Source organism: Mustela lutreola, chromosome 1 (genome assembly GCF_030435805.1).
Source record: "Mustela lutreola isolate mMusLut2 chromosome 1, mMusLut2.pri, whole genome shotgun sequence".
NCBI lineage: Eukaryota > Metazoa > Chordata > Mammalia > Carnivora > Mustelidae > Mustela > Mustela lutreola.
The window spans coordinates 269908122-269921623 of NC_081290.1; the positions used below are offsets into that span (position 1 = coordinate 269908122).

Below are 13502 nucleotides of genomic sequence, written 5' to 3' on the forward strand. Positions count from 1 at the left end.
CCTTCACTCTGCCCTCCCGCTTCTCGTCCCACCTGTGGCTCCAGCAGCCTCAGCTGGCCCGTCCTGCCGACCGAGCCGCCAGTGCCAAGGGGCTGTCCCTTCTCCTTCCCAGGGATGCAGAGGGTCCGGCAGGTGCTGGAGGGCAAATCCCGGGTGGCAGAAGAGCCCTCTTCCTGTCAGACCCAGGAGCCAAGGAGTCAGCGCAGGTGAGCTGGTCATCGCCTGGTGACAGCAGGGCCTGGTGACAGCAGGGCCTGGCAGCCACCGCCAATCTGAGCCGACTGGGGCTGCGGAGACCCACGGCAGCTGGGCCTTTTGTCAGGAGGGAGCCCAGCGTGACCTCACCCTCAAAGAAGAACCATTCCTGGCCCCTCTCAGGGCATGGGATAGGCTCCTCCAGCCATGCTGTGCCTCGGCCCCTCCCCCTCTATTAAACAGAACTGGAAGAAACTAGGAGCCTCTGTTGTGAGTAATTTTTTAAAAAACTTTATTTTTTTCCTTTCAGTGTTCCAGGATTCATTGTTTATGCAGCACACCCTGTGCTCCATGCAATACGGGCCCCCCACAATACCCACCACCGGGCTCACCCCATCCCCCCTGCCTCCAAAACCCTCAGTATGCTTCTCAGAGTCCACAGTCTCTCCTGCTTCATCTCCCCCGTGTTGTGAATAATTTACAGAATGGAGGAGTCGTGACTGCTCCCGACCACAAGCCCTTGCCCCCCTGAGGATGTGAAAAGAAAACAACATGTACCTTCTTTTGATGACACCCTCTTTCGTCCTTTGTTGCCGGGAAACAAGTCAGAAGAACAGCGCACAGAAGACAGAGCACACCCAGGAAATAAACAGGAGCGATAGTTCTCAAGTCCCAGGAGGAAGGAGTTAATTCTGTATGTTCCAATCGTTCTCCCCAGGGAGGGTGTGTGGGCCCCCAGGACACCTGGGACCTGGGACAGGCCTCCACTTGGGCGGTGACAGACAAGACGCAGGGGGGCGACCAGGAAGAGCTGCTCTGCCTCCTCCTTCCTGGCAAGGAACTGCCTTCACCAACCATATCATACCCGAGTGAGCCAGCCATGACTGCTGCGGGGAGCATAGGGCTGGACTTGATCCCAGGCTGGCCCTTCCATCCTAAGCAGGCAAGGGGCCACTTGAGCCATCCTCAGGGGAGCTTGAGTTTGGAGCCCAAGTGGGCTTTCTGGACTGACGTTAAAGCTGTGTGCGGAGGACTCTTCTCTGGGGTAGAAAAGCGGTCTCTTTCCTTGCTTCTGTTTTAAGAGAATGTCGGGGCCGTCGTGTGTGCTTTCTGCAACCCAGAGTATTTGATACAGGATTCGCTTTTCTCTACCTTTCTGCTTTTCATCCATTCATCCCTTCTCCATCTTTCCTGAATAACTTCCATGTGCCAGGCACCGTGCTGATAATTTCTGTGCATTATTTCCAACTCTGACAATCCAGGGAAACAGACCCTATTATCCTCCACTTGGGAGAAGAGGCCACGCGTCTCAGAGAGCTGGAAGGACATTCTCAAGGTCACGGAGCCAGACAGCATCAGAGCTGGGATTCAAAGTTGGGTGGGTTTGGTTGGAATCCTGTGCTGTTTGTACCCTGCCAAACCAGGGACTGGCAGCTGCTTTGACCCTTTCCGGTCCTGAGATCCTGGCTTTGTGCTGTCACCTTCAGTGCCTTCAATTATTGTTCAGTGCCTTTGGCTGTCGCTCTTTTCTATTCCCACTTCCAGGAAACTCTGCTGCTGGGATTTGTTGACTCACTGGGAAGCCTTCAGGTTTTACGGGCCAGAGTAAGAAAGGCCATAAAAACCTCTGTTTTATGGCGCTGCCCTTGGGGTTCAGGGACCCCCCAAGGAAGGACCGCTGTGATACACTCCTTTTAGAATTCTCCGAAGAAAGACTCCTAGCTCTCTAGAGGGCGTCCAGCCGCCCTCCCAGCAGAGGCAGACTGAGCGGGGGATTGGGCCCGAATGGAGCTCCTCTGTTTCAGTCGGCAGAAGGGGGGCCTAGGAGCCCCGCTGTCTTGTGCTGGGGGAAGGGGTGTGCTCCATATGTATCGCTCTGCAGAGTCTGGGTCTGGCATATTCCATACCCATCTCCAGTCCCCCCCGTGGGCTCATATTTCTGCTTTGCTCCTTAGGATGGCCAGCCAGCTGTGTGTGAGCATCGCCCCTGGGGTCCCCCGGTCTGCCCGAATGTCACTTTCTGTCCCAAGCTTCTCTGACAGCCTCACGGGGACATGTGAACTGGGAACGCCGAGGAGGGTTAACCCTTCTCGGGTGATCATGGGTCAAGGGGGCATAGGAAGCCGCAGATTAATACTTCCGCATGCAGGTGGCCGCAGTAGACAATTGTGACCTGCCACATGGCTCCTCAAAGAGACCCCTGGGATGGAGCACTGGGAGCCCAGGACAGGAGCCTGCACTTTACCATGCCGCTGCACAGGATTTGTTCTCTTGGACTTCCGATCTCACTGTTCCCTGAGGTTGCTCCCCAGAATAGCTACCTGCACCAGGACTCTCAGGGAACCAAGCAAAGCCAAGTATACGTGATAGGTCAACAACCCCCACTGTGTGTTTCCTGAGCTCACGTTGCTTTCCCAATGGCCCAGAGATGCAGGGCCAGGTTTGGGCCCCAAAGTGATCAGAGGCTTGGCCTAGTGATTTCTGTGAGTCTCTGCAGGAAACCTCTATCATCGTCAATTGCAGGGGGAAATGTGTTTCATAGGGAAACAGTATGTTCCCCTTCTTCCATCAGTGAAAGACCCCAAGCCCTTCTCTTACTGAAGATTCTCATTTACAAATGACTAAAACCAATTAAACAAAAGGATGGGTGGGTTGATTGAATGAAGTAGGAAGGGGAAGGAACAATGTGGCAGGCAGGGCTCTGGCCAGGAGTTCAAATGATGGCAGTGGATGTGTGCTCTTGCTCTCTGCCTTCTGTCTTCTGCCTTCCTTTTCAAACTTGCTCTGTTCAGGGGGTGGCAAGATGGCTTCCGAGCTCCCAGCACCATGGTGGTGAGAGCAGACACCCCCAGGGTATGCCTCAGCATTCATGTCTCTCCTCTTCCAGGAGGCCAACTGGCCTTCCCTCCATCATCCAGCCCCTCAGGAGAATGCAGTGCTTGGAGCCTGGGTTCTCTTCATCTGTCTGGTCTGTCATCCTAGTTGACTTTTCCCCTTGGAGCTTCCTTCCTCAGGGTCTCAGTACAATTCCAGAAGCTCCACACATCACCTCCTCACCAAGCGCTTCTAGAGACAGGAAAGAGAATATGGTTTCTGGTGCTTCCTTTTCATCTTATTTCAGTCACTTATTCCCCCATATATATATAAAAAAATTACATATATATTCGTCAGGCCTCACATTTCTAGGGGCTCTTTATATATTCTCCAAGTGAGCACTTTGCCAGAGACTCTGAACTCATTCACATTCATACTCAGCATTTTCTTCATCCTCCTCCGGAACATGGAAATGACCTGAGAGCATTTAACTCTTAACTGCTTTATATTCATCTCCTGTGACATTGTCAACGAGTGCTTTAGTTCATGCCTAGGCTGTTTGCCAGCGTGTTTTTTCCTTCTTCCTCCAGAAACTGCTTTGAAGGGTCATGACAACCCCAGTTAGAGTGAAGACTAGACAAAACAGAACCTCTACTTTTCACGCTAACATTTTTAATATCATGATAGTTGCTACGCAACTATCAATGGGATGTTTCATGTCTAACATCGTGTTTCCTTGGACTCCATCACCCTAGTGACAAGAGTCGGGCTGTCCTTCAGAATGCCAGGGGGGTCATGGTAGTCTCCCCAGCCATGGACCAGTTCAGCCAGTATGCATGTGAGCAGATCCGTCTGAAGATACCCCAGCTTCCAGTCCCTCCAAAGCTTAGCTTTCGCATCTGTGAGTCCTGGAATTCGGGCATCATAATGGTGATGTCAGCTCTGTTGGTGGCTCCCTCGAATGCCCACAAGTACTCCAAGGAGGGCTGGGAATTCCTGAAGGAGCCAACCAAGTAACCTCTCAGAGGAACCCACGTGCTCCAGTCAGGAACGGGGGCACCATAGATCTGGAGACTCAGGGCTGGAACTGGGACCCCACCCCAAGGGCAACTCCCAGCCTTGTCAGCTCAATAAAGGACTTTGGAAGAGTCTAAAAAAAATATGTAGGCTATATCCCAAGGAGAGTTACAGATACCAAGACTTTTGTCTAGTATTGGTCTCAGGCATCTCCTGAACTTCTGCTGGAACACGGCTTTTATTAATTTTTTAACGTGGAGGTAAAGTTTACATACAGCAAACTGCACATGTCTTCATTGTAAGAGTTAATGACTTCGGTGTCTCCATCTATGTATGGGTTCTGAGTTCCAAGGTTCCAAGGTTCCAAGGTTCTGAGTCTACCCGTAGGCAACTGTGATTCTGGTTTCGCTCTCCATGCAGCAATTTCCCAATCAAAGGAGCCATGTAGTTCTTCCCTTTTGTGTCTGGGCTATTTTGTTCAACTTAATGTTTTGAGATTCATTGACATCATTTTAGGTATCAATAGTACATTCTTCCTCTCTTTTTCTTTGTAGTAATATCCACTTTTTCATTCTTGATATTGTAGCTTTTGCCCTGTTCTACTTTATTTTTTTTTGTCGTCAATAGTCAGCTTTATAATGATTTTATCAATTTTTCTGGATTTATTAGTTTTTTTACAATGAACTATTACTTTTGTTAATGCTTCCTATTGTATATTTGCTTTCTAATTTAATGGTTTTTTTTTTTTTTTTTTTTTTGCTTACATGTGAGCTATGATTTTTGCATAAAGGTAAAATGATTATTTTTTGCTCCTTTCTTCTGCCTTTCTGTTTTCCTTATCACCTGCCAAAGCCATTGTTTTTCACTGGTATAAAGAAAAAATGCAAAATGTTTTTCCCTGATATAAAGAAAAAATGCAAAATGTTTACCTCATTAGAAGAAAGGAACTGCAAAATATTGATCTGTAGTTAATGGCATGCCTTTTTTTTTTTTTTTTTTTTAAAGATTTTTATTTATTTATTTGACAGAGAGAGGTCACAAGTAGGCAGAGAGGCAGGCAGAGAGAGAGGAGGAAGCAGGCTCCCTGCTGAGCAGAGAGCCCGATGTGGGACTTGATCCCAGGACCCTGAGATCATGACCTGAGCCGAAGGCAGCGGCTTAACCCACTGAGCCACCCAGGCGCCCAATGGCATGCCTTTGATAAAATATTCGGATGTTAACTACTGACAGCTGCAATTTATTCTGCATACAGCAAAAGAAGGGGCCCACAATGGTTGGATCAATATGTGATAAGTAGTGCGAAATGTTAATTGCATAGTAGAGATGGTAGTAGATATGTGGGTATTCGCTGGAAAATTCTTCCAACTTATTTATTTTTTTTACCTTTCACCCCCTTCACCTATTTCTCTCACCTCCCACCCCCACCTCCAGCATAGCCAATCTGTCCCCTGTATCTGTAAGCTTACTTTTCTAAAATTTATTTGTTTTTGTTTTTAGTTTCTAATATAAGCGAGATCACCTAGTATTTGTCTTTCTCTTTGTGACTTACTTAGCATGATGTCCTTGAGGTCCATCTATATTGTCCCAAGTGGCAAGATTTCATTCCTGGTTATGGCTGAATAATATTCCATGGTGTTGGGGGCACCTGGGTGGCGCAGTTGGTTAAGTATCTGACTCTTGGTTTGGGCTCAGGTCATGATCTCAGAGTCAGGAGATTGAGCCCCGGGGTGTAGGGCTCCGCACTGGGTGTGGAACCTGCTTTACGAGTCTGCCTCTCCCTCTGCCCCTCCCCCCTACTTGCTAAAATAAATAAATATTTATCTTTAAGATTTTATTTATTTATTTGTTTACTTACTTACTATTTTATTTATTTGACAGAGAGAGAGCACAAGTAGGGGGAGTGAGAGAGGGAGAAGCAGGTGCCCTGCTGAGCCGGGAGCCTGATGAGGGGCTCGACCCCAGGACCCTGAGATCATGACCTGAGCTGAAGGCAGATGTTTAACCAACTGAGCCACACAGTCACCGCAAATAAATAAGTAAATCTTAAAAAAAAAAAAAATCCCAAACAACTTGTTTTAAGAAATATTCCATTGTATGTATACATATCCTGTTTTCTTTATCCACTCATCTATTGATGGATTTCCATATCTCGGCTATCATAAATAAAGCTGCAGGGAGCATGGGGATAAACATTTAGTTTTAAATCTCCAAATTTGTCATGTTTATTTTTATAGTTTGGTACAGTCAGTGTTTTATAGTTTGGTACAGTCAGTGTTTATTGTTGTTGTTCTTGTTTTAATTGGAATTTGTCTTGATTTACCCATGAGTTTTACTGGTTTCATTGTTTGCCTTTTGTACCTCATCTCTGTCCTTTCTTCTGGTTCTAACCTTCTTTTTCCCTGAAGTACATCTTTCCGAAATGGTTAGGAAAGGTTTATTGATAGTAAATTCTTTCTATTTTTATTTGTCTGAAAATGTCTATTTCTCATTCTTGAAAGATGTCTTTGCCAAGTATACAATTGTACACTGACTACTAGCTTGTCTTGGCCTTCTTACGATGATCTTGGGCCTTCCGTGTTTTGTTTTTATTCTTGTTGAGAAGTCAGCCGTCAGTCTCACTGTCCACCTGTTACAGCTACTCTCAGCTACTCTCTCCCTGGATACTGCTTCTCCATTCTCTCTGTTCCCTCCTACGGGATGTACGCTGGCCTTTCCTCTTCTCTCCTCCCTCTCTCTCAGCATCCTCATCCATCCTTTGTTTTCCGCTCAGTCTGCATTCTGGGTAGTCTGTTCAGATCCAGATCCCAATTTGCCGACTGTGTCTCATCTACTGTTTAACTCAGGCATCGAGTCCCTGGTTTTCGTGTTTAGTGCTTTTTCAATTCCCTCGGTCTTTTCAGAAAATATCATCTTGTTTGTTTCTCATGTTGACATTCCATCTTTCAAGTCTTCGAGCACCATAAACTTACTTATTTTATATTTATTTCTCAGAATCCAATGATCTGTGGTTCTTGGGGGTAAAATGTGTGCTGTTTGTAGTTTCTTCTGACTGGCTCATTTACCATGTGCTCATTTCTGATCGTGAGCTTACGTTGGCTCGGGTTTTATCTGCCAGGATCCCGGGCTGGCTGTGTGGAGGTGTGACCCTCCATCTGGGGGTGGAGGTGAGAGGGGTTCATGTGTTCCTCTTCCGGTGCAACCAACCTGGGTTGCTAATACCTTGTATTACTCTCTAGGCTTGGAACTTTCTGGACCATGCTGGTAGGTATAAATTCAAATCCCACATTGTTGTGAAACCTGATCTTAAATCTGGTGTTTCTCCACTCTCTGGGCAAGATGCACAGTTCTGGGTTTGTTATTGACATCAAGTCGGTTCTCCAGACTCCCCCTCAGTATCCTGGCTTTCCGTGAGCCTCTCAGGACCCACTTCCCATCTTGCACACCCTCACTGTTACTTTAACACTTGATTTTCTCACCGTAGTTTTGTTTCTAGCCTCTGTATCTTTACTTTTTTCGTGAGCTCAGCTACCCATCAGGCTGAGTGTTCATTATATTTGATCTGGGCTGGATAGCTAGCTGTTTTCTAGTTCTCCAGGCTACCCGCAAGTGTTGTTGAAGCCGAGCCAGCATAACGATTCTTTTCACAGAATCTTTTTCCTTGGAGATTATACCTTTCTCCATGTTTGCAAACCGCCATCATTTAAAGGAAGTGGTAAATCTGGGACGCCACAGCGCACTACGGATTCCACCTGCCTGTAACCTCTCTTTCCCCCATGATGCTGCTTTCCTGGAAAGACAGGCCTTGTCTAACTTCCTCTTCTGCTTTTCCAGGACCCATGGGTAGGCTGGGATCTGCGGTGTCTATTCCTCCCCACCCCCATCTTCAACGTGAATAACAAAACATCTTTCTACAGCTTTTCCTCTTTTAATCACTAACCTCTGAGCTTTCCTACCTTCTCCGAGACTGTGGGTCCTGGCTTCTAGTTTCCTTTCCTGCTCTGCTCCACGGCCCAGCCACCCTCAGCTGCTTCAGCATCTCTGTAGCCTCTACAGTCCAGGCTCTGCGCTTACTTACCGCTGATCACTTGCATGTAGCAATGGAGTCGCATCGTCCTAGTTAAACTGGATTAGAAAAAGCCCGTGGTCTTGCTGATGGCTTCTCCTTCTTTACATGCCCTGCTTCTCAGCTGTGCTTTTGCTCCTGGCTTTTTCTTGACCTGGAATGCCCTATTCACTTCTCTACCTGCCCCAAATCCCAACTGTCCTCCAGGACCGGCCAAGATATTAACTGTTGTGTGAAGTCTTCCCACATCTTTGGGACTGGACGTGATTGCTTACTCTTTTGTACCTCACAGCCCTTTGTTTACCTGATCTTGCTTGTGTATTTGTCATCGTTTTGCTTAGTTCCTCCCGGTGTCTGGGCACCCTTTATTCATATTCGTAGAGCCATTAACTGTGTGCCAGGCACTATATATGTCTAGCATTTTAAGAGGTAAATAAGACAGGTTCCTGGAGGTGGTTCCTAACACAGGTCTTTAACACAGAAAGTCCTCAATTAATGAGCAAATGAGTGATTAATGGAAAGATATATATGTATTTATATGTATTATTTTATATTTTAAAATATATTCTGTTTATAATTTATATAATTAATATAAAGTAATATCTTTATATAATAAATATATTTACATATTATATAATTTATATATGAACATATTTATATATAAATAATAATGAATAATAAATAAGTCTATTTATATATAAATATATTTATATTTATTTTATATTATTATTTATATTTTATTAAATTATAAATATATAATATTTATATATTTCTATATATAAATATTTTTATATATATTATATATTTAATATATAATATATTTTATATATATTATATATATTTATATGTTTTTTTATATATTTTGTATATTTTATATATCATTTATATATAAATAAATTATATATAATAATATAATGATAATATAATATAATATATATAATATATATTATATATTATATAATATATATTTAAATATAAATATATATTTATATTTAAATATATTTATATAATACAAATAAAATATTATGTAAATATTATAATAAAATATATAAATCATAATGAAATATTATAGAAATAAATGTAAATATATTGCATATTATATAAATGGATAATGATTATATATTATATATTATATTATATACAATTATATAAATTATATATAATCATAAAAATATATAAATTATATAATTTATATATTATATATACTTATAATATAATTATATTTTATATATAAATATATATAATATAATTACATTTATATATAAATTATATAATTCATATATATTATATATAAATTATACATAATATATATAATTTTAATTATATATAAATTATATATAATCGTTATCTATTTATATAATATACAATATTTATGTTTATATAAATATATAAGTTATATAAGTTATATATAGTCATAAATTATATATAATCGTTATCTATTTATATAATATACAACATTTATGTTTATATAATATACATTTATATAAATATAAATATAGTAATCATAAACAATATATATAAATATAATATATTTTTATATAGTATATGATATAATATGCAATTATTATATTTATATAATATACATTTATTTATTGCATATTATATAAATATAAGTTATATAAATATAAATATCGTATATTATATAATATACAATATATAAAATTATAATATATTTATATATTGTATATTATATAATATACAATTATTATATTTATATATGTATATTATATAAATATAAAATATATTGTATATTATATAAATATAAATATACAATATAAAATATTATATAAATATATATTTTATATTACATAAATATTATATAAAAATAATACATTTGTTGTATATTATATAAATATATAATGATTATATATAATATACAATATATTTACATTCATTTATATAATATATTTTAATATATTTTTAATTTTAATATATTTTATATATTATAATATATTTATATAAATATATAATATATATTGACCCTATAATATATATTTATATTTAATATATAAATATAATATAATATATAATATAAATATATAATATAATAAATATAAATAATAATATATAAATATATAATCATTATATATTTGTATTATATATGATATATTTATGTTTATAGAAATATAGATATTAATATATTAACAATTAATATATTAATATAAATATCTATATTAATTGTTTGTATATTACTATATCTGTATATAGTTACATATATTTGTATATTATCCAATATAAATATATTTTTATATAATATATTTCTATATTTAAATATATAAATTATAACATATTATTAATATATTTTATTATGTATTATATTAATTATAATATATTATTAAATGTTATGTTATTGATCATAATAATTTATATAAAATTAATATATTTAATCAATAACATATTTAATAATGTAATTAATAATATAATACATAATAAAATATGTTAATAATATACCATAATATATTATTAATAATATAATAAATAATAAATTTAATCTATGATTTAATATGAACATAATATATTCATATTAAATATGACAATATAATATGTAATATTTTATAAATATATATTTATATATAATATGATCATAATGTAAATATATAATATTTATATATAAATAACATATTTATATATAAATATATATAATTATATATCATATTATATGTTTTATATATAATTATATATAAAAATAATATTTCTATATACATAATAAATAATATAAAAGATTTATATATAAGATTTATACTTATATGTAAGATTTAAATTTATATCTAAGATTTATATATAAAATAATATATTTATATATTTACATATATTTATATATAAACTATATATTTACATATTATATAATAATTTATATTATTTTCATATTATTTATACATAAGTAATACATATTTAAGCATAATACATATATACATAATACATACTTATACATAAATAACATATATAAAATATATATAAATAATAATATAAATAATATATAATAAATATATATGAATATATATTTATATAAAAATTATGTATATAAAAATATACAGTTAATATTTTATATAAATTTTTATATAAATATAAGTAAATATATAAATAAATATATAATTAATATTGCTAATATATTTAAATAATATAAGTAATAAATTTATATATAAATTATGTATATAAATAATATACAAATATTATATATTATACATAAATATAAAATAATATATAAGTATAAATAAAAATATTTATATAATATAAATAATAGTATATAAATAATATAGTTATATATAAATAATAATATAGATGTATATCAAATATATAAAATAATATAAATAAGAGAGAGACAAGAAAACAAAATATTTTCCATCTGTCCAGTTATCAAATGGGTGTCTGTGTGGTAAATTTCCTATTGTTTTAGGGACATGTGGATTTGGACGTGGAGAAGCAAAATGTGGGTTTCCCATCTCAAGAATACTCTCATCCCAATATCCCTGGATCAGTAGCAAGCCGGCATTAACTCACAAGAATATTCCTTGAATCACTTGCTGCTGGAAGCCCCCGTTCCCAGACACAGAATCACTCCTATCATTTAAGCTGTAAGCGACAACTTCCACCAGATGGCGCTATGGGATAGCTGGGCCCCGGAAGGGTTCGGCTTCTGCAGCGAGTTACCTGTAAACCGCTCAGGCTCTTTGCGGTCATCTCATCAACCTCCCAATTCCAGCATTCTGCATTTTTGATTGACATTTTTAGCTCCACTTATGCTTTATGACAGGAGCTTTACTATGCATGTATAAGGCTAGGTCATAAGCAGTACAGAAACAAAATACAAAAGTCTCTTTCCCCCACTTCTATCTCCACCGTTATTCTTTCAAAACTGTTCACTGCTTCTTGGATTCCCTCCAGAAAAGAACATTCTTCATACGCTTGAAGGTAAACTTCTGCGTGTATTTTTCTCTCTCCGGTTTCCGCTTATACATGAGTTTATGGAAAGGGGACCATCCTGACTCAGTTTTAGAGCATGCTTCCGTATTCGCACACCTTCGAGATATACATGCATTCTCACGTGGTTGCACTTTAGTCATAATTTATTTTGATTATTATAAAATTTACCACATTTTATTTTGCTTGTTTCCAGTTTTTAGCTATTATTTGGAACAACGCTGTAATGAGTGTTTTCGGTAAACGCTGTTGAGAATATCCGTAGGCGACCCTCCTTGCTGGGGTTTAAACGTCTTGGTGGGGGAAGGTTGAGGGCAGACACATTTGATGGCTGTAGCCAAACTGCCCCCTAGGAACGCCGCACGCGCACCACTGCTCACTGGAGTAAAACGTCTGCATTTGTGAGAGCTTCGTAAGTGAAGCATGTTGCCTCCCTGTTTGGACCTAAAGGTTCTTTAATTCTGAAGAGTTTCAGGGCGGAGCCTGAGCTTCGCGCGCCTGCCTGGGGAGAAACCCTACGCGGTGCCCTGACTCCTCCTGTCCAGCAGGGGGCGCGGGCCCGGCCGCTCCCGCATGCGCAGTGCGCTCGGTGTCAGACGCCTCTGAGCCCGGTCGCTGGCCCGGCTCTCCCGGCTCTCTCGCGTAGACCGGGCGCCTGGGGTGGCGGCCGGCGAGTCGGCGCGATCCCTCCCGGGCGGCCGTGGCCCGCGCCCTGCGGCATGCCCCGGTGACCGAGCGCGGGGCCGAGCGGGAGGCAACCGTGGCCGAGGTAAGCGCGGCGAGGAAGGGCCTCCGGGACTGCGGCGGAGTCGGGCCCGGCCGCCGGGAAGCGCGGGTCGCGCGGAGGCCTGAGGACGGCGAGGGGCGACCCCATCCCCGCCGGGGCCGCTTGCGACGTCTCCGGCTGTGGGAGCGCTTGGATGTCCGCACCGCCTGGTCCGCTGGCCCGCCCCGCGCTTTGCTGCCCACCTGTCCCCCTTGCCCACGCCCACCCCCGCCCGCTCCTTCGGTCTCCCGGGACCCCGCAGCTGCCTTTCCCGCACCCTTTGCCGGGACCTCTGCCTTCCCGCTGTCCGTGGCCTGGTGGCCTGTGGCAGCCCGTGCGGCGCAGGATGCCAGGGCAGGGCTTGGGGCCTCAGGCTCCCAGCGCGGAGAGAAGACTGGGGAAGGTGCCCTGGCTTTGGGCATCGATTCAAAGCTTAGAGGCATTTACCAGACCAGACCAGTTTTGAGACTCGGATGATTGCTGGGTGTGACTTACTGGGAGCTGCTACCCTCGAGAAGGGTCCTTGACTTACTGCTGGTCTGAAGATGCCTTGAAATAGAAATATGTCCGTTTTAATTCTTCGAAGGCAGTTGAGCGCTCTAAGGACTTGCACTGGACTTGGTTTGTAAATTTCAGGGCTCAAAGGCTCTTCGTGGTGATCTATGACTCAGTTTCCAGCATTCCTCACTTCCGCTGCCTTAAGTGTCTTGTTTGCATGGTCTGGTATGA

The 13502-nt window shown here is 39.9% G+C and overlaps 2 protein-coding genes across 6 annotated transcripts in view; both read left to right on the forward strand.

Moving 5' to 3' along the window:
- Positions 1 to 11960, forward strand: part of ACCS (1-aminocyclopropane-1-carboxylate synthase homolog (inactive)) — a 28397-nt gene extending 16437 nt beyond the window's left edge. The window contains exons 14-17 of one of the 5 annotated variants that reach the window (XR_009346046.1): positions 113 to 206; positions 506 to 889; positions 7858 to 7914; positions 11484 to 11960. Coding sequence is in view for 3 of the 5 variants with exons in the window: in XM_059140362.1 (XP_058996345.1) it covers positions 113 to 206; positions 506 to 668 (257 nt within the window). In the remaining 2 variants the exon portion in view is untranslated. Of the gene's footprint in view, positions 1 to 112; positions 451 to 505; positions 1220 to 7857; positions 7915 to 11483 lie in introns of those variants that run through there. The other 4 variants (XR_009346045.1, XM_059140378.1, XM_059140362.1 and 1 more) reach the window with 4 other exon arrangements.
- Positions 11961 to 12599: 639 nt separating this feature from the next.
- The window catches only part of EXT2 (exostosin glycosyltransferase 2), a 140335-nt gene continuing 139432 nt past the window's right edge, over positions 12600 to 13502 (forward strand). The window contains exon 1 of the mRNA XM_059140388.1: positions 12600 to 12776. The gene's annotated coding sequence lies outside the window, so the exon portion shown is untranslated. The remainder of the gene's footprint in view (positions 12777 to 13502) is intronic.